Consider the following 23,138-nt stretch of genomic DNA (forward strand, 5'->3'; position numbering starts at 1 on the left):
CGCTGAAGCAGGGCAAAATGGCTCACGTGCCGTGCATGGCACATGTCTTGAACTTAGTCGTGCAGCGATTCGTTGCCAAATACTCCGGGGTCCAGGACGTCTTACGGACATTTTATAAGATCTTACACGGCCATGGCTCGCCTTGCTGATGTTCAGCGGCGACACCACCTGCCCGTCAGACGTCTGATTTGTGACTGCCCGACGCGCTGGAACTCCACCTTGTATATGCTTGATAGGCTGCTCCAGCAGAAACGTGCCGTTAACGACTATCTGTACGAACTCTGCGGCAGGGCAGGTTCTGGGGAGCTTGGTCTCTTTTCACTGCGCCAGTGGCTGCTCATGCTCGACGCATGCAGACTTCTGCAGCCATTTGATGAGATCACCAAACTGGTGAGTCGCAGCCAGGGCGCCATCAGTGACATCGTACCTTACGCCTTCTTTCTGGAGCGTGCATTGCGTTGTGTCATTGATCAAGCCGTCGAGGAGCAAGAAGATGAGGAAGTCGCAATGATGAATGAATTCCCAGGGCTACTCCATCTGAGACAAGTCAGCAGGGGTCTGAAGAGGAGGATAGTGCCTGGGGGGAGGAGGAGGAGAGGGAGGAGCAAGAGCAGGCTTTGAGGGGGACTTTTTGGGGATCCCTGGTGTTTGTGGCTGGGGTGAGGAGACCGAGGACGACATTCTCCTGGGCGATGAGCAGGAGCCAGGGCGCTCCACCACTTCCAATTTAGTGCAGGGACCCCCGTATAAAAAGCATAAAGGACAAGGACCAGTACTGGGTGGCAACGTACTTAGACCCCCGGTACAAACACAAAATGGCGGACATGTTACCACCATCACAGAGAGCTGTCAGAATGCAGCACTTCCAGGCCTTGCTTCGAGAGATGCTGCATTCTGCTGTTGCGAGCACTGGCAGAGGAATTTCCACCCACAGAGAAACAGTTGTGGGTACCATTCCTACCGCGCCTGCAAGAAGAGGGCGGTTTGAAGATGTGTTGGTCACTTCGGATATGAGATCATTCTTGCAGCCAACCCATCGACAACCGCCCTCCGGATCCAGGCTCAGGGAACGCCTAGACCGACAGTTGTCTGACTACATCGGGTTAACGGACGATGTGGACGCTCTGAGAAGCGATGAACCCCTGGACTACTGGGTGTGCAGGCTTGACCTGTGGCCAGAGCTGGCACAATTTGCCATGGAACTCTTGGCTTGCCCCTCGTCGAGTGTCCTGTTTGAAAGGACGTTCAGCGCAGCAGGGGGGATCGTGACCGATAAGTGACTCGCCTAGTTCACGACAGTGTGGACTACCTCACATTTCTAAAAATGAATGAGGCATGGATGTCGGAGGAATTCAACACCTGTGATGACCACATGTAATTGAATTTCCTCATGCCAGCCCAAACATATCTGCCACCACCCAGAACAAAGAATGTCTTATGTATATACAGCAGCAGAAAAGTCCTTTTCTGTCAGGTGAATGCCCAATTTTTGGGGCCTGTACTACCGTGGCCTAAAATAAAAAAATTCTAGGCTCCAGCAGGGCACATTTATGTGAGTTTCCATGTAAGATGCATAAAAATCTAATTTTTGCCAATGACCCCCCCCCCCCTCTGGTATGTCACTGTCCATGTTGTGGGACTATTTGTGCACTTCTAGTAAGTATTTGGTGGCTGAAAATATGACCTGAAGGTTTTTCAGGTTCGCCTGCCATTAAAGTCAATGTGGCCCACCTCAAACGCGTGGTTCATGAACATTTGATCGCGAACACGCGTTTGCGAACCGTCCCGGCCGATATTCGTCCATCACTAACGATGAGATACACTGATGGATGAGATACAGCATTAATTATTAGATACAGCGCAGAATGTGAGATACAGCAAAGAGTGCAGATAATTGAACACGGAGGAGAATATCACATGTGGCAGAAGGGATCGGACATGCTGGAGAATATTAGGCAGATATGGAGGGCGATATGAAATACAGCAGAGAATATCAGATCCAGAATACTGAGTGCTCCGTGTCCTCCTTTGGCCTGTGGCCCCCACTATTTCAGGTCTGTGATCATCGTGGAGGCCACACTTGTCCCATCAGCAATGAGAATGGGGGGGGGGGGGGGGGCACTACTGGAGGACAGTGAGCACAGTAATGTCCTGGGAGGCCTGACCTCTGTAACGAAGATCCATATTGTGTCACCAGAGGGTTCCAGTCACTGATCCGAGGTTCTGGAGCTGCAGGACCGCAGCAGCCAATCAGATCACTGCGCTCTCTGCACCAGGCTCATCATTGTACAGTCGTGGCCAAAAGTTTTGAGAATGACACAAATATTAGTTTTCACAAAGTTTGCTGCTAAACTGCTTTTAGATCTTTGTCTCAGTTGTTTCTGTGATGTAGTGAAATATAATTACACGCACTTCATACGTTTCAAAGGCTTTTATCGACAATTACATGACATTTATGCAAAGAGTCAGTATTTGCAGTGTTGGCCCCTCTTTTTCAGGACCTCTGCAATCCGACTGCGCATGCTCTCAATCACCTTCTGGGCCAATTCCTGACTGATAGCAACCCATTCTTTCATAATCACTTCTTGGAGTTTGTCAGAATTAGTGGGTTTTTGTTTGTCCACCCGCCTCTTGAGGATTGACCACAAGTTCTCAATGGGATTAAGATCTGGGGAGTTTCCAGGCCGTGGACCCAAAATTTCAATGTTTTGGTCCCCGAGCCACTTAGTTATCACTTTTGCCTTATGGCACGGTGCTCCATCGTGCTGGAAAATGCATTGTTCTTCCCCAAACTGTTGGATTGTTGGAAGAAGTTGCTGATGGAGGGTGTTTTGGTGCCATTCTTTATTCATGGCTGTGTTTTGGGGCAAAATTGTGAGTGAGCCCACTCCCTTGGATGAGAAGCAACCCCACACATGAATGGTCTCAGGATGCTTTACTGTTGGCATGACACAGGACTGATGGTAGCGCTCACCTTTTCTTCTCCGGACAAGCCTTTTTCCAGATGCCCCAAACAATCGGAAAGAGGCTTCATCGGAGAATATGACTTTGCCCCAGTCCTCAGCAGTCCATTCACCATACTTTCTGCAGAAGATCAATCTGTCCCTGATGTTTTTTTGGAGAGAAGTGGCTTCTTTGCTGCCCTTCTTGACACCAGGCCATCTTCCAAAAGTCTTCACCTCACTGTGCGTGCAGATGCGCTCACACCTGCCTGCTGCCATTCCTGAGCAAGCTCTGCACTGGTGGCACTCCGATCCCGCAGCTGAATCCTCTTTAGGAGACGATCCTGGCGCTTGCTGGACTTTCTTGGACGCCCTGAAGCCTTCTTAACAAGAATTGAACCTCTTCCCTTGAAGTTCTTGATGATCCTATAAATTGTTGATTGAGGTGCAATCTTAGTAGCCACAATATCCTTGCCTGTGAAGCCATTTTTATGCAACGCAATGATGGCTGCACGCGTTTCTGTGCAGGTCACCATGGTTAACAATGGAAGAACAATGATTTCAAGCATCACCCTCCTTTTAACATGTCAAGTCTGCCATTTTAACCCAATCAGCCTGACATAATGATCTCCAGCCTTGTGCTCGTCAACATTCTCACCTGAGTTAACAAGGCGATTACTGAAATGATCTCAGCAGGTCCTTTAATGACAGCAATGAAATGCAGTGGAAAGGTTTTTTTGGGATTAAGTTAATTTTCATGGTAAAGAAGGACTATGCAATTCATCTGATCACTCTTCATAACATTCTGGAGTATATATTATAAAAACTTAGGCAGCAACTTTTCCAATATTTATGTAATTCTCAAAACTTTTGGCCACGACTGTATGACGGCTCCATTTATAATACTTTCATTCCCTCACCATACCTCTGCTTGCTGTGGTGAACAAGAACACTGTACCTGCCCTAATGTATTGTGGCCAGGCGCTTTACTGTAAAACCAAAAACTAGATATTGTGGAACTACGACTCCCACAAGGTGCATCAGTGTAAGACTCAAATCGTTTAAGTTCCCCCAAATTTTTTTTTAGAAATTGTACTATTAACCTTTGTGAATCTGTGCACTGATATTCACCTGGATGCCCCCCCCCCCCCTCATGTGGTATAAGGAGGGAAGCTTCAATGCCCCCTGCAGTATGTGATGTGAGCACTATTCCCCCCCCATCATCCTTCCTTTTCATCTTCGGCCGCTGCACTCCACGTTATTGTCTAGAAATTCCTCGGCCAGTGACGGATAAAAGGATTAAACACTTCAAAGAGCCGCCTGAGGAGCGGCCACCAAGGAGCCCCCCCCTCTTGAAAACTGCCCGCGACCGAGGAGACCCCTTTCCCGGACACTGCCCGCCACCAAGGAAATCTCCCCTCCTGAACACTGCCCACCACTCCCCTTCCCGAACAATGCCCGCCACGACCCCCTCTCAGACACTGCCCGCCACCGTGTAGACCCCCCCTCCCGGACACTGCCCTCACCAAGGAGACCCCCCTCCCGGACACTGCTCACCACCAAGGAGCCACACCCCCGTCCGGACACTGCCCACCACGAAGAGACTCCCCCTTCTGGACACTGCCCGCCACCGAGGAGACCCCCCTCCCTCCCAGACACTGCCCAGCCCCTATGAGATCCCACCTCGTGTACACTGCCCGCTACCAAGGAGAACTCCCCTCCCGGACACAGCCCGCCACCGACGCCCTCCCAGACACTGCCCGCCACCACACCCCCTTCCTGGACATTACCTGCCACCGACCCCTCCTGGACACTGCCCACACCAAGGAGAACTCCCCTCCCTGACACTGCCTGCCACCGAAGAGAACCCCCCCTCCCAGACATTGCCCGCCACCCAGGAGACCCCCCACTTCCAGGCACTGCCTGCCACCGAGGAGACCCCCCCTCCCGGACACTGCCCGCCACCGAGGAGAGCCCCCACTGCCGGACACTGCCCGCCTCCGAGGAGACCCCCCGCGGACACTGCCCACCACCGAGGAGACACCCTTCCCTCCCGGACACTGCCCGCCAACGAGGAGACCCCCCCCTCCTGGACACTGCCCGCCACTGAGGAGAACCCCCCCTCCCGGACACTGCCTGCCATGAAGGAGACTTCCCTTCCCGGACACTACCCGCCACCGCTATATCAGCAATGACCGACGGACAGTCATATTATGAATAGATGCAACCGAACACGAGGTTGGCCGATGTATCAGTACGGACAATCCCCGGCCCTGTTGATTTGTTACAATGTATCAGTGTAGAAACTTCACACAAATCTCCCTCCAGCCCTGATGTTTTGTTACAGTGTATCAGTCCACTGAGGCTTTTCCACCATGGATACAACTGACACAATATCTGCAGCTGTGAAAAGAATTAGATCAGAACAGGATTTCAGACTCTGAATGTAAACAGGAATGTTCTCCTTCTATGACAGCAAGCAGAGATCTTGTAAGGAGTGACGAACCTTTAGACTGGAGCTTGAAGCTGTAATGTGATAACAGAGCGATGAACGAGGCACACGTTACCTCCTGCCTCACTGAGGTCACTGCTGGTTTCTGAAATAAAAGGCTTCAAATAATGACATCCAATTAAACAGAGGCCGACGGCGAAAAGTGACGACGCCCGACCCCGAGGCGACACATGTTGACGGGCGAGCCTGACTGCATACTACTACCCCACACTGATACACCTCACTCTCCTCCCGCAGAATAGTGAGTGCAGCTCTGGGGTATAATACAGAATGTAACTCAGGATCAGTACAGGATAAGTAATGTATGTACACAGTGACTGCACCAGCAGAATAGTGAGTGCAGCTCTGGAGTATAATACAGGATGTAACTCAGGATCAGTACAGGATAAGTAATGTATGTACACAGTGACTGCACCAGCAGAATAGTGAGTGCAGCTCTGGAGTATAATACAGGATGTAACTCAGGATCAGTACAGGATAAGTAATGTATGTACACAGTGACTGCACCAGCAGAATAGTGAGTGCAGCTCTGGGGTATAATACAAGATGTAACTCAGGATCAGTACAGGATAAGTAATGTATGTACACAGTGACTGCACCAGCAGAATAGTGAGTGCAGCTCTGGAGTATAATACAGGATGTAATTCAGGATCAGTACAGGATAAGTAATGTATGTACACAGTGACTGCACCAGCAGAATAGTGAGTGCAGCTCTGGAGTATAATACAGGATGTAACTCAGGATCAGTACAGGATAAGTAATGTATGTGCACAGTGACTGCACCAGCAGAATAGTGAGTGCAGCTCTGGAGTATAATACAGGATGTAACTCAGGATCAGTACAGGATAAGTAATGTATATACACAGTGACTGCACCAGCAGAATAGTGAGTGCAGCTCTGGAGTATAATACAGGATATAACTCAGGATCAGTACAGGATAAGTAATGTATGTACACAGTGACTCCACCAGCAGAATAGTGAGTGCAGCTCTGAAGTATAATACAGGATGTAACTCAGGATCAGTACAGGATAAGTAATGTATGTACACAGTGACTCCACCAGCAGAGTAGTGAGTGCAGCTCTGGAGTATAATACAGGATGTAACTCAGGATCAGTATAGGATAAGTAATGTATGTACACAGTGACTGCACCAGCAGAATAGTGAGTGCAGCTCTGGAGTATAATACAGGATGTAACTCAGGATCAGTACAGGATAAGTAATGCATGTACACAGTGACTGCACCAGCAGAATAGTGAGTGCAGCTCTGGAGTATAATACAGGATGTAACTCAGGATCAGTACAGGATAAGTAATGTATATACACAGTGACTGCACCAGAAGAATAGTGAGTGCAGCTCTGGAGTATAATACAGGATGTAACTCAGGATCAGTACAGGATAAGTAATGTATGTACACAGTGACTGCACCAGCAGAATAGTGAGTGCAGCTCTGGAGTATAATACAGGATGTAACTCAGGACCAGTACAGGATAAGTAATGTATGTACACAGTGATTGCACCAGCAGAATAGTGAGTGCAGCTCTGGAGTATAATACAGGATGTAACTCAGGATCAGTACAGGATAAGTAATGTATGTACACAGTGACTCCACCAGCAGAATAGTGAGTGCAGCTCTGGAGTATAATACAGGCTGTAACTCAGGATCAGTACAGGATAAGTAATGTATGTACACAGTGACTGCACCAGCAGAATAGTGAGTGCAGCTCTGGAGTATAATACAGGATGTAACTCAGGATCAGTACAGGATAAGTAATGTATGTACGCAGTGACTGCACCAGCAGAATAGTGAGTGCAGCTCTGGAGTATAATACAGGATGTAACTCAGGATCAGTACAGGATAAGTAATGTATATACACAGTGACTCCACCAGCAGAATAGTGAGTGCAGCTCTGGAGTATAATACAGGATGTAACTCAGGATCAGTACAGGATAAGTAATGTATGTACACAGTGACTGCACCAGCAGAATAGTGAGTGCAGCTCTGGAGTATAATACAGGATGTAACTCAGGATCAGTACAGGATCAGTAATGTATGTACACAGTGACTGCACCAGCAGAATAGTGAGTGCAGCTCTGGAGTATAATACAGGATGTAACTCAGGATCAGTACAGGATAAGTAATGTATGTACACAGTGACTGCACCAGCAGAATAGTGAGTGCAGCTCTGGAGTATAATACAGGATGTAACTCAGGATCAGTACAGGATAAGTAATGTATGTGCACAGTGACTGCACCAGCAGAATAGTGAGTGCAGCTCTGGAGTATAATACAGGATGTAACTCAGGATCAGTACAGGATAAGTAATGTATGTACACAGTGACTGCACCAGCAGAATAGTGAGTGCAGCTCTGGAGTATAATACAGGATGTAACTCAGGATCAGTACAGGATAAGTAATGTATGTGCACAGTGACTGCACCAGCAGAATAGTGAGTGCAGCTCTGGAGTATAATACAGGATGTAACTCAGGATTAGTACAGGATAAGTAATGTATGTACACAGTGACTGCACCAGCAGAATAGTTAGTGCAGCTCTGGAGTATAATACAGTATGTAACTCAGGATCAGTACAGGATAAGTAATGTAATGTACACAGTGACTGCACCAGCAGAATAGTGAGTGCAGCTCTGGAGTATAATACAGGATGTAACTCAGGATCAGTACAGGATAAGTAATGTATGTACACAGTGACTGCACCAGCAGAATAGTGAGTGCAGCTCTGGAGTATAATACAGGATGTAACTCAGGATCAGTACAGGATAAGTAATGTATGTGCACAGTGACTCCACCAGCAGAATAGTGAGTGCATCTCCGGAGTCCTGTGCATGTGGTACTTCCCAGTCTCATGTATATCTAGATCTATGAGCTCACCTCCTTATACTCTCGCAGTGAGGACCCCGGGTGAATTTCCTTCTGGCCCCTAAATGTAATCCTGCTGTGAGGTAATCACTGACATGTGGACCTGCGCGTTGAAGCGGCGCACGGTCCGGGATCTGACTCTTGACTTATGAACAGCGCAGATTCTTTATAGGTTGGGGAAATGCTGCGGAGGGACAGAAATATATGTATATATACTGTATGAGCAGGTAGGAGGCAGCTGCTGGATAGAGATTGCACTGAGTATGACGTCTTATTATTGCACCTATAGATTGTCAGCTCTGGGGATCAGGGTCTGAATATTATACCTGTAGATTGTAAGCTGTGGGGCTCTGGGGGTGTGATACAGCACAGCGCCTTATTACTGCACTGCGCCAGCCTTATCACAATGCACAGTGCCCGCCTCATCACACTGGACAGTGCCAGCCCTATTACTGCACAGCGCCAGCCTTATTACTGCACAGCGCCAGCTTCATCACACTGCACAGTGCCCGCCTCATCACACTGCACAGTGCCCGCCTCATCACACTGCACAGTGCCAGCCCTATTACTGCACAGTGCCCGCCTCATCACACTGCACAGTGCCCGCCTCATCACACTGCACAGTGCCCGCCTCATCATACTGCACAGTGCCAGCCTCATCATACTGCACAGTGCCAGCCTCATCACACTGCACAGTGCCAGCCTCATCACACTGCACAGTGCTAGCCTCATCACACTGCACAGCACCAGCCTTATTACTGCACAGCACCAGCCTCATCACACTGCACAGTGCCCTCTTTATTACTGCACAGTGCCAGCCTCATCATACTGCACAGTGCCCTCTTTATTACTGCACAGTGCCAGCCTCATCATACTGCACAGTGCCAGCCTCATCATACTGCACAGTGCTAGCCTCATCACACTGCACAGCACCAGCCTTATTACTGCACAGCACCAGCCTCATCACACTGCAGAGTGCCAGCCTCATCACACTGCACAGTGCCAGCCTCATCACACTGCACAGCGCCAGCCTCATCACACTGCACAGCGCCAGCCTCATCACACTGCACAGCGCCAGCCTCATCACACTGCACAGTGCCAGCCTCATCACACTGCTAAGCGCCAGCCTTATTACTGCTCAGCGCCAGCCTCATCATACTGCACAGCACCAGCCTCATCACACTGCCCACCTCATCACACTGCTCAGCGCCAGCCTCATCACACTGCACAGTGCCAGCCTCATCACACTGCACAGTGCCAGCCTCATCACACTGCACAGTGCCAGCCTCATCACACTGCTAAGCGCCAGCCTCATCACACTGCACAGTGCCAGCCTTATTACTGCTCAGCGCCAGCCTCATCACACTGCACAGTGCCAGCCTCATCACACTGCACAGTGCCAGCCTCATCACACTGCACAGTGCCAGCCTCATCACACTGCACAGTGCCAGCCTCATCACACTGCACAGTGCCAGCCTCATCACACTGCACAGTGCCAGCCTCATCACACTGCACAGCACCAGCCTTATTACTGCACAGCACCAGCCTCATCACACTGCACAGTGCCAGCCTCATCACACTGCACAGTGCCAGCCTCATCACACTGCTCAGCGCCAGCCTCATCACACTGCACAGTGCCAGCCTCATCACACTGCACAGTGCCAGCCTCATCACACTGCACAGCGCCAGCCTCATCACACTGCACAGCGCCAGCCTCATCACACTGCACAGTGCCAGCCTCATCACACTGCTAAGCGCCAGCCTTATTACTGCTCAGCGCCAGCCTCATCATACTGCACAGCACCAGCCTCATCACACTGCCCACCTCATCACACTGCTCAGCGCCAGCCTCATCACACTGCACAGTGCCAGCCTCATCACACTGCACAGTGCCAGCCTCATCACACTGCACAGTGCCAGCCTCATCACACTGCACAGTGCCAGCCTCATCACACTGCTAAGCGCCAGCCTCATCACACTGCACAGTGCCAGCCTTATTACTGCTCAGCGCCAGCCTCATCACACTGCACAGTGCCAGCCTTATTACTGCTCAGCGCCAGCCTCATCACACTGCACAGTGCCAGCCTCATCACACTGCACAGTGCCAGCCTCATCACACTGCACAGTGCCAGCCTCATCACACTGCACAGTGCCAGCCTCATCACACTGCACAGTGCCCGCCATGTCTTCTATTACTGGGGGGCATTGCACTCTGCTCCAGGCCCCCAGTCCTCTTTGATGTCGCTGGGCCTTTGATGTAGGCAGCAGTGTGTGTCCTAGTGCAAGGTGGCACCGTGTGACAGATGTGTATCCGCAGCCTCCTCCTCCTCCTCCTCCTCCTGCAGCAGCCTCCTCCCCGCTCCCTCCCTGCCTCTGATGTGTAAGGAGCTCTGCATGCTTCTCCAGGGCTCAGTTCTTACACAGGGCTGGACGGATCTGTGCCAGGATGGTGCCAGGGCTCAATGGGCACTGGTGAGGAGCTGCCCGCTGCCAGGATGGCTGCTCTCAGGTAATGGTGCCAGGCTCTCCGCCGTGGATTTATGGCTTCCGAGGCTGGAGCTTCTCCAATCCCAGATGATCTCCTCCAGGATCTTACAATCCTCGGCCCAGGATCCCTGGAATCTCTGCCCACTGTGGAGGTGAAACATTGTATCTGCTGAGCTGTTATTACTATGTATCTGCTGAATGTGATGCTGGGGGCATGGCAGGAGGGCATCCTATCTGATGTGCTGGGGGCATGGCAGGAGGGCATCCTATCTGATGTGCTAAGGGCATGGCAGAAGGACATCCTATATGATGTGCTGGGGGTATGGCAGGAGGGTATCCTATATGATGTGCTGGGGGTATGGCAGGAGGGTATCCTATCTGATGTGCTGGGGGTATGGCAGGAGGGTATCCTATCTGATGTGCTGGGGGCATGGCAGGAGGGCATCCTATCTGATGTGCTGGGGGCATGGCAGGAGAGCATCCTATCTGATGTGCTGGGGGCATGGCAGGAGGGCATCCTATCTGATGTGCTGGGGGCATGGCAGGAGGGCATCCTATCTGATGTGCTGGGGGCATGGCAGGAGGGCATCCTATCTGATGTGCTGGGGGCATGGCAGGAGGGCATCCTATCTGATGTGCTGGAGGTATGGCAGGAGGGCATCCTATCTGATGTGCTGGGGGTATGGCAGGAGGGCATCCTATCTGATGTGCTGGGGGCATGGCAGGAGGGCATCCTATCTGATGTGCTGGAGGTATGGCAGGAGGGCATCCTATCTGATGTGCTGGGGGTATGGCAAGGAGGGCATCCTATATGATGTGCTGGGGGTATGGCAGGAGGGCATCCTATCTGATGTGCTGGGGGCATGGCAGGAGGGCATCCTATCTGATGTGCTGGGGGTATGGCAAGGAGGGCATCCTATATGATGTACTGAGGGTATGGCAGGAGGGCATCCTATATGATGTGCTGGGGGTATGGCAGGAGGGCACCCTATATGATGTGCTGGGGGTATGGCAGGAGGGCATCCTATATGATGTGCTGAGGGTATGGCAGGAGGGCATCCTATATGATGTGCTGGGGGCATGGCAGGAGGGCATCCTATATGATGTGCTGAGGGTATGGCAGGAGGGCATCCTATATGATGTGCTAGGGGCATGGCAGGAGGGCATCCTATCTGATGTGCTGGGGGCATGGCAGGAGGGCATCCTATCTGATGTGCTGGGGGCATGGCAGGAGGGCATCCTATATGATGTGTTGGGGGTATGGCAGCTGGAGGTACAGTAGGAGGGCATCCTCTATGATTTACTGAGGGTATGGCAGGAGGGCATCCTATCTGATGTGCTGGGGGCATGGCAGGGAGGGCATCCTATATGATGTGCTGGGGGCATGGCAGGAGGGCATCCTATCTGATGTGCTGGGGGTATGGCAGGAGGGTATCCTATCTGATGCGCTGGGGGCATCGCGGGAGGGCATCCTATATGATGTGCTGGGGGCATGGCAGGAGGGCATCCTATCTGTGCTGGGGGTATGGCAGGAGGACATCCTATCTGATGTGCTGGGGGTATGGCAGGAGGGCATCCTATCTGATGTGCTGGGGGTATGGCAGGAGGGCATCCTATCTGATGTGCTGGGGGTATGGCAGGAGGGCATCCTATCTGATGTGCTGGGGGTATGGCAGGAGGGCATCCTATCTGATGTGTTGGGGGTATGGCAGGAGGGCATCCTATATGATGTACTGAGGGTATGGCAGGAGGGCACCCTATATGATGTGCTGGGGGTATGGCAGGAGGGCATCCTATATGATGTACTGAGGGTATGGCAGGAGGGCACCCTATATGATGTGCTGGGGGTATGGCAGGAGGGCATCCTATATGATGTGCTGAGGGTATGGCAGGAGGGCATCCTATATGATGTGCTGGGGGTATGGCAGGAGGGCATCCTATATGATGTGCTGGAGGTATGGCAGGAGGGCATCCTATATGATGTGCTGGGGGTATGGCAGGAGGGCATCCTATCTGATGTGTTGGGGGTATGGCAGGAGGGCATCCTATCTGATGTGCTGGGGGTATGGCAGGAGGGCATCCTATCTGATGTGCTGGGGGTATGGCAGGAGGGCATCCTATATGATGTGCTGGGGGTATGGCAGGAGGGCATCCTATCTGATGCGCTGGGGGTATGGCAGGAGGGCATCCTATCTGATGCGCTGGGGGTATGGCAGGGAGGGCATCCTATATGATGTGCTGGGGGTATGGCAGGGAGGGCATCCTATATGATGTGCTGGGGGTATGGCAGGGAGGGCATCCTATATGATGTGCTGGGGGCATGGCAGGAGGGCATCCTATATGATTTACTGAGGGTATGGCAGGGAGGGCATCCTATATGATGTGCTGGGGGCATGGCAGGAGGGAATCCTATATGATGTGCTGGGGGTATGGCAGGGAGGGCATCCTATATGATGTGCTGGGGGCATGGCAGGAGGGCATCCTATATGATGTGCTGGGGGTATGGCAGGAGGGCATCCTATATGATGTGCTGGGGGTATGGCAGGGAGGGCATCCTATATGATGTGCTGGGGGTATGGCAGGAGGGCATCCTATATGATGTACTGAGGGTATGGCAGGAGGACATCCTATATGATGTGCTGGGGGTATGGCAGGAGGGCATCCTATATGATGTGCTGGGGGTATGGCAGGAGGACATCCTATCTGATGTGCTGGGGGCATGGCAGGAGGGCATCCTATCTGATGTGCTGGGGGTATGGCAGGAGGGCATCCTATCTGATGTGCTGGGGGTATGGCAGGAGGGCATCCTATATGATGTGCTGGGGGCATGGCAGGGAGGGCACCCTATATGATGTGCTGGGGGTATGGCAGGAGGGCATCCTATCTGATGTGCTGGGGGCATGGCAGGAGGGCATCCTATCTGATGTGCTGGGGGTATGGCAGGAGGGCATCCTATCTGATGTGCTGGGGGTATGGCAGGAAGGCATCCTATCTGATGTGCTGGGGGTATGGCAGGGAGGGCATCCTATCTGATGTGCTGGGGGTATGGCAGGAGGGCATCCTATCTGATGTGCTGAGGGTATGGCAGGAGGGCATCCTATCTGATGTGCTGGGGGTATGGCAGGAGGGCATCCTATATGATGTGCTGGGGGTATGGCAGGAGGGCATCCTATATGATGTGCTGGGGGTATGGCAGGAAGGCATCCTATCTGATGTGCTGGGGGTATGGCAGGAGGGCATCCTATCTGATGTGCTGGGGGTATGGCAGGAGGGCATCCTATATGATGTGCTGGGGGTATGGCAGGAGGGCATCCTATCTGATGTGCTGGGGGTATGGCAGGAAGGCATCCTATCTGATGTGCTGGGGGTATGGCAGGGAGGGCATCCTATCTGATGTGCTGGGGGTATGGCAGGAGGGCATCCTATCTGATGTGCTGAGGGTATGGCAGGAGGGCATCCTATCTGATGTGCTGAGGGTATGGCAGGAGGGCATCCTATCTGATGTGCTGGGGGTATGGCAGGAGGGCATCCTATATGATGTGCTGGGGGTATGGCAGGAGGGCATCCTATATGATGTACTGAGGGTATGGCAGGAGGGCATCCTATCTGATGTGCTGGGGGTATGGCAGGAAGGCATCCTATCTGATGTGCTGGGGGTATGGCAGGGAGGGCATCCTATCTGATGTGCTGGGGGTATGGCAGGAGGGCATCCTATCTGATGTGCTGAGGGTATGGCAGGAGGGCATCCTATCTGATGTGCTGAGGGTATGGCAGGAGGGCATCCTATCTGATGTGCTGGGGGTATGGCAGGAGGGCATCCTATATGATGTGCTGGGGGTATGGCAGGAGGGCATCCTATATGATGTACTGAGGGTATGGCAGGAGGGCATCCTATATGATGTGCTGGGGGCATGGCAGGAGGGCATCCTATATGATGTGCTGGTTTTGTGGTGTAGTTTATATTGATGTGGGTTGCCATGTTTGCAGCCCCCTGGCATGTAGAGGATGATGTTGTGTACAGCGGGCAGAAGCTGCACTGAATATTTGACAATCTGCTGGTGAGCGTTGTGTTTTCTGCTGGGGGGTGATGGATCGCTCCCTCTAATTTAAGGATCAGAACCAGATGCTGTTGGTGGTGGGGGGTGACAGGCGCTGCGGGAGGAGAGGGCTCCAAAATGAATTTCACCTGCAGAGGTCTGCAGTGCATCCGAGATCTAGCTCAGATGCCCCCACTAGATGGGCACCAACCTGTCAGTAATAAAGACAGGGTCCCCCCGTACTACTCTCCAGGCCCCCCTCCTGCCCACCACGGTGTCTCTTCTTGATTCGCTCGGCAGCGGCAAGGACCTGAAAAGCCTGTTTACTTTGCCTTTTGATGTCGGACGGATCTGGTTGTGATTAGATCAATCCCTTCTTTCATTTCCAGAGAGAAGAAGACTCGCAGGATCCCCCGCTGACTCCAGATTACATAGGAATTCACAGCGCACAATACGAATTAGAGAGTCATGAGCGCCCGAGCTGTGACTCATCTCAACGATGAGAGCGGCAGCTTCAGGGAAGACGCCCCGCGGCCACCTGTGCCAGGGGAGGAAGGCCAGAAGCTGTGCCAGCTCCACACCAAAAGCCAAAGATCCAAGTCTGTGTCACTTCCCATCAACCCTAGGAGGAATGACGATGGTTTGGGGGAACCAGAGGGGAGTGCATCTCCGGATTTGCATCTGGTTAGATGGGCCAAGTCCCTGCATTCCTTACTGGGGGACCAGGATGGGGCCCATCTCTTCCGGACCTTCCTGGAGAGAGAGAAATGTGTGGACACCTTAGACTTCTGGTTCGCCTGCAATGGATTCAGACAGATGGACCTTAAGGATACCAAAACCCTGCGGGTGGCCAAAGCTATTCACAAGAGGTACATCGAGAACTACAGCGTCGTGGCCAGACAGCTCAAGCTGGCAACCAAATTTTTCATACGGGATTGCATGAAGAGGCAGCAGATTGACTCCACCATGTTTGACCAAGCCCAGGCTGAGATCCAGACACTGATGGAGGACAATGCTTACCAGATGTTCCTCACCTCTGATATTTACCTCGATTATGTCAGGACTGGGGGGGAGAACGCAGCTCATGTCAACAGCATGGCCCTTGGGAGCTTAAAGCTGGTCACTGGCTACCTACCCACCTTGAACGAGGAAGAGGAACTCAACTGTGTGGACCTCAAAGCCAAGGGCTCGCCATCCGTGGTGGGGCTGAGCAGCAAAGCTCTGAGGGCGACTGCAAGCTCACGAGCCAGGGAAAGCATAGACAGCTGCTACAGGTAGGACCCTGTGTCACCTCCACCCACAGGTCATACCCCTTACTGGTCCAGTGTAATTGTCCCATTATAGATCTGAATGAGCATTGGGGACAAGACTTCTGTAGATCTCATAAGATGTCCGACATAATCATCATTGAATGGCACCAATATTTTGTGTGCCTTTTAGTGAGCATTGTGTATATATTCACACCCCTGTCCCCGGTGCCTCTGTTTTGGGGTTCAGGTGATGATTTGTTGCATTGTACATCGTGAGCCCCATGTTGAGCACCATGACAGCTGGGTGACCTCCATAATGAGGTTCTGCACCTCTCTTACCCTCACGACCCCAGGTGAACTTGGCTGGACAGGCTGAGTGAGAGGGCGCCCTCTGCTGGATGACAGCAGCAGCCGCGCCGCCAGCCTGTACTATCCATGGCAGCTGGTGGTGTGGGCTGAGGAAAGAAGAGAGTCCATTACTGTGGCCCCCAGTGTGAGGGCCATCGGTCTGTGTACTGCGCAGTGGCATATGGTGGTGCTATGTAATCAGTGGGACATAACTACATAGCTCCTGCACTGACATAGATGCAATGGTATTCTGCTGCAGAGCATCTCACCTTCTACTCCATATTGCCTCTGACCCCCTCATTACCCGGGTGACACTTAAAAGAAGCAAATGGCTTGATGGTCGGAGGAAGAGACATGAAAAGGGTTAAAGCTTCAAGGAGAATAACGCAGAGGAAATAGAGGAACGTTGGCGTCTGCGCCCTGTAATCTGCACTTATAATATACAGAGCGAAGTATATAAATCACCTGGCCCCTATATGCTGTATTCACCTATATACTGTATATACTGCATATCCCTCTACATATTAGAACATGGCCCCTGTATACTGTAATCACCCATATACTGTATATATTACATATCCCTCTGTATAATATAACATGTCCCCTATATACTGTAATCACCTAAATACTGTATATATTACATATCCCTCTGTATAATATAACATATCCCCTACAGTGGGGGAAATAATTATTTGACCCCTCACTGATTTTGTAAGTTTGTCCAATGACAAAGAAATGAAAAGTCTCAGAACAGTATCATTTCAATGGTAGGTTTATTGTAACAGTGGCAGATAGCACATCAAAAGGAAAATCGAAAAAATAACTTTAAATAAAAGATAGCAACTGATTTGCATTTCATTGAGTGAAATAAGTATTTGAACCCTCTAACAAAAAAAGACTTAATACTTGGTGGAAAAACCCTTGTTTGCAAGCACAGAGGTCAAACGTTTCTTGTAATTGATGACCAAGTTTGCGCACATTTTAGGAGGAATGTTGGTCCACTCCTCTTTGCAGATCATCTCTAAATCCCTAAGGTTTCGAGGCTGTCTCTGTGCAACTCTGAGCTTGAGCTCCCTCCATAGGTTTTCGATTGGATTAAGGTCCGGAGACTGACTAGGCCACTCCATGACCTTAATGTGCTTCTTCTTGAGCCACTCCTTTGTTGCCTTTGCTGTATGTTTTGGGTCATTGTCGTGCTGGAACACCCATCCACGACCCATTTTCAGTTTCCTGGCAGAGGGAAGGAGGTTGTCGCTCAGGATTTCACGATACATGGCTCCGTCCATTTTCCCGTTTATGCGAATAAGTTGTCCTGTGCCCTTAGCAGAAAAACACCCCCAAAGCAAAATGTTTCCACCCCCATGCTTGACGGTGGGGACGGTGTTTTGGGGGTCATAGGCAGCATTTTTCTTCCTCCAAACACAGCGAGTTGAGTTAATGCCAAAGAGCTCTATTTTGGTCTCATCAGACCACAGCACCTTCTCCCAGTCACTCTCTGAATCATTCAGGTGTTCATTGGCAAACTTCAGACGGGCCTGCACATGTGCCTTCCTGAGCAGGGGGACCTTGCGAGCCCTGCAGGATTTTAATCCATTGCGGTGTAATGTGTTTCCAATGGTTTTCTTGGTGACTGTGGTCCCTGCTAATTTGAGGTCATTAACTAACTCCTCCCGTGTAGTTCTAGGATGCTTTTTCACCTTTCTCAGAACCATTGACACCCCACGAGGTGAGATCTTGCGTGGAGCCCCAGAGCGAGGTCGATTGATGGTCATTTTGTGCTCCTTCCATTTTCGAACAATCGCACCAACAGTTGTCACCTTCTCTCCCAGCTTCTTGCTAATGGTTTTGTAGCCCATTCCAGCCTTGTGCAGGTCTACAATTTTGTCTCTGACATCCTTGGACAGCTCTTTGGTCTTTCCCATGTTGGAGAGTTTGGAGTCTGCTTGATTGATTGATTGATTCTGTGGACAGGTGTCTTTTATACAGGTGACTAGTTAAGACAGGTGTCCTTAATGAGGGTGACTAATTGAGTAGAAGTGTCTAACCACTCTGTGGGAGCCAGAACTCTTAATGGTTGGTAGGGGTTCAAATACTTATTTCACTCAATGAAATGCAAATCAGTTGCTATCTTTTATTTAAAGTTATTTTTTCTATTTTCCTTTTGATGTGCTATCTGCCACTGTTACAATAAACCTACCATTGAAATGATACTGTTCTGAGACTTTTCATTTCTTTGTCATTGGACAAACTTACAAAATCAGTGAGGGGTCAAATAATTATTTCCCCCACTGTATATACTGTAATCACCTATATACTGCATCTTACATATCCCTCTGTATAATATAACATATCCCCTATATACTGTAATCACCTATATACTGTATATATTACATATCCCTCTGTATAATATAACATATCCCCTATATACTGTAATCACCTGTATACTGTATATATTACATATTCCTCTGTATAATATAACATATCCCCTATATACTGTAATCACCTATATACTGTATATATTACATATCCCTCTACATATTAGAACATGTCCCCTATATATTGTAATCACCTATATACTGTATATATTACATATCCCTCTGTATAATATAACATATCCCCTGTATACTGTAATCACCTATATACTGCATATCTTACAGATCCCTCTGTATAATATAACATATCCCCTATATATTGTAATCACCTATATACTGTATATATTACATATCCCTCTGTATAATATAACATATCCCCTGTATATTGTAATCACCTATATACTGCATATCTTACAGATCCCTCTGTATAATATAACATATCCCCTATATATTGTAATCACCTATATACTGTATATATTACATATCCCTCTGTATAATATAACATATCCCCTGTATACTGTAATCACCTATATACTGCATATCTTACAGATCCCTCTGTATAATATAACATATCCCCTGTATACTGTAATCACCTATATACTGTATATATTACATATCCCTCTGTATAATATAACATATCCCCTATATATTAGTCACATATACTGTATATATTACATATCCCTCTACATATTAGAACATGTCCCCTATATACTGTAATCACCTATATACTGCATATATTACATATCCCTCTGTATAATATAATATAACATATCCCTTATATACTGTAATCACCTATATACTGTATATATTACATTCCCTCTGTATAATATAACATACCCCCGATATACTGTAATCACCCATATACTGTATATATTGCATATCCCTCTACATATTATAACAGTGCCCCATATACTGTAATCACCTATATATTACATATGCATCTGTATATAACATGGCCCCTATATACTGTAATCACCTATATACTGTATATCTTAAATATCCCTCTGTATAATATAACATATCCCCTATATACTAGTCACATATACTGTATATCTTACATATCCCTTTACATATTAGAACATGTCCCCTATATACTGTAATCACCTATATACTGTATATATATATAACACATCTCTCTGTATATTATAATATAACAGCAATATACAGTAATCACCTATATATTATGTATTACATATCTCTGTGTATAGTAACATGGCACCTATATACTGAAATCACCTATATACGGTACATATTACATATACATCTGTATATAACATGGCCCCTGTATACTGTAATCACCTATATACTGAACATATTACATATCCCTGTGTATATTATAAAGTATCCCCTATATAATGTAATCACCTATATACAGTATATATTACATATCCCTCTGTATATTATAATATAACCGCAATATACAGTGATCACCTATATATGGTATGTATATATCACTCTGTATAGTATACCGTGGTTGGTATATACTGCACAGGGAGGGAGGAGGGGGATGCAGCTGCAGTTCTGTTTATCTCTCGGAGGCACTGCACGCTGTGAGAGGGGAGGGGGAGCAGCAGAGGAAATATCTAATTGGCTGAGAGCACACGGCGCAGCTCTGACATCACACCAGGAAGAGCCCGCCTACTCCATAAGCATGGAGAGAGAATCTGACATCACATATAGAACCGTACAGAGGCCTATGGACGTCACTCAGTAATTGTTCCTACCTCTTTAAGGTCATACCAGAGGAGCGACCCCATCAATCCTTACCATGTCAGTTCAGGATATGTGTTCGCTCCGACCACCAGTGCCAACGAGAGCGAGATCTCCAGTGAAGCCATGACGGACGACTCCATGTCAATGACAGACAGCAGCGTGTAAGTAGCCCTTCATCTTCTATATACACCCGAGAGGTCATGATAGCAGTGACATCGCAGAACCCACTTTTTTGCATGTAGTTACTGTGAATTAGTTCTCATGTGGGCTGTAGCCTGGAAACAAGGGGTTAATGTGTCCCTAAATCGTGGACGTGTCATTTATTTAGCTCGACTGCTGCCTGTGGGCACCACTCAGACATCACTTAAATATATGTATAACCCTTACTGTAAAGATCACCTGCCCCTGTATACACCGCTCTTACAGTAAAGATCACCTTCTCCTGTATACACTGCTCTTACAGTAAAGATCACCTTCTCCTGTATACACTGCTCTTACTGTAAAGATCACCTGCCCCTGTATACACCGCTCTTACAGTAAAGATCACCTTCTCCTGTATACACCGCTCTTACAGTAAAGATCACCTTCTCCTGTATACACCGCTCTTACAGTAAAGATCACCTTCTCCTGTATACACCGCTCTTACAGTAAAGATCACCTTCTTCTGTATTAACTGCTCATACAGTACAGATCACATGATCCTGTATACACTGCTCTTACAGTAAAGATCACCTTCTCCTATATACACTGCTCTTACAGTAAAGATTACCTTCTCCTGTATACACCAGTCTTACAGTAAAGATCACCTTCTCCTGTATACATCCCTCTTACAGTAAAGATCACCTTCTCCTGTATACACTGCTCTTACAGTAAAGATCACCTTCTCCTGTATGCACTGCTCTTACAGTAAAGATCACCTTCTCCTGTATACACTGCTCTTACAGTAAAGATCACCTTCTCCTGTATGCACTGCTCTTACAGTAAAGATCACCCTCTCCTGTATACACTGCTCTTACAGTAAAGATCACCTTCTCCTGTATGCACTGCTCTTACAGTAAAGATCACCCTCTCCTGTATACACTGCTCTTACAGTAAAGATCACCTTCTCCTGTATACACTGCTCTTACAGTAAAGATCACCTTCTCCTGTATACACTGCTCTTACAGTAAAGATCACCTTCTCCTGTATACACTGCTCTTATAGTAAAGATCACCTTCTCCTGTATACACCGCCCTAACAGTAAAGATCCCCTTCTCCTGTATACACTGCTCTTACAGTAAAGATCACCTTCTCCTGTATACACCGCTCTTACAGTAAAGATCACCTTCTCCTGTATACACTGCTCTTACAGTAAAGATCACCTTCTCCTGTATACACTGCTCTTACTGTACAGATCACCTTCTCCTGTATGCACTGCTCTTACAGTAAAGATCACCTTCTCCTGTATACACCAGTCTTACTGTACAGATCACCTTCTCCTGTATACACTGCTCTTACAGTAAAGATCACCTTCTCCTGTATGCACTGCTCTTACAGTAAAGATCACCTTCTCCTGTATACACTGCTCTTACTGTACAGATCACCTTCTCCTGTATGCACTGCTCTTACAGTAAAGATCACCTTCTCCTGTATACACTGCTCTTACTGTACAGATCACCTTCTCCTGTATGCACTGCTCTTACAGTAAAGATCACCCTCTCCTGTATACACTGCTCTTACAGTAAAGATCACCTTCTCCTGTATACACTGCTCTTACAGTAAAGATCACCCTCTCCTGTATACACTGCTCTTACAGTAAAGATCACCTTCTCCTGTATACACTGCTCTTACAGTAAAGATCACCTTCTCCTGTATACACTGCTCTTACAGTAAAGATCACATTCTCCTGTATACACTGCTCTTACAGTAAAGATCACCTTCTCCTGTATACACTGCTCTTACTGTACATATCACCTTCTTCTGTATACATCCCTCTTACAGTACAGATCACCTGCTCCTGTATACACTGCTCTTACAGTAAAGATCACCTTCTCCTGTATACACTGCTCTTACAGTAAAGATCACCCTCTCCTGTATACACTGCTCTTACAGTAAAGATCACCTTCTCCTGTATACACTGCTCTTACAGTAAAGATCACCTTCTCCTGTATACACTGCTCTTACAGTAAAGATCACCTTCTCCTGTATACACTGCTCTTACAGTAAAGATCACCTTCTCCTGTATACACTGCTCTTACTGTACATATCACCTTCTTCTGTATACATCCCTCTTACAGTACAGATCACCTGCTCCTGTATACACTGCTTTTACCGTAGAGATCACCTTCTCCTGTATACACTGCTCTTACAGTAAAGATCACCTTCTCCTGTATACACTGCTCTTACAGTAAAGATTACCTTCTCCTGTATACACCAGTCTTACAGTAAAGATCACCTTCTCCTGTATACACTGCTCTTACAGTAAAGATCACCTTCTTCTGTATTAACTGCTCATACAGTACAGATCACATGATCCTGTATACACTGCTCTTACAGTAAAGATCACCTTCTCCTATATACACTGCTCTTACAGTAAAGATCACCTTCTCCTATATACACT

General features: G+C 48.6%; 1 protein-coding gene across 3 annotated transcripts in view; it reads left to right on the plus strand.

The window, feature by feature from the left end:
- Positions 1–23,138, plus strand: part of AXIN2 (axin 2) — a 57,447-nt gene that overhangs the window by 21,083 nt on the left and 13,226 nt on the right. For all 3 annotated transcript variants that reach the window (XM_040435908.1, XM_040435911.1, XM_040435909.1), the window contains exons 2-3: positions 15,246–16,130; positions 20,560–20,700. In XM_040435908.1, coding sequence (XP_040291842.1) covers positions 15,325–16,130; positions 20,560–20,700 — 947 coding nt within the window. In that variant the 5' untranslated portion in view covers positions 15,246–15,324. The remainder of the gene's footprint in view (positions 1–15,245; positions 16,131–20,559; positions 20,701–23,138) is intronic.

This window comes from Bufo bufo, chromosome 6, assembly GCF_905171765.1.
Source record: "Bufo bufo chromosome 6, aBufBuf1.1, whole genome shotgun sequence".
NCBI lineage: Eukaryota > Metazoa > Chordata > Amphibia > Anura > Bufonidae > Bufo > Bufo bufo.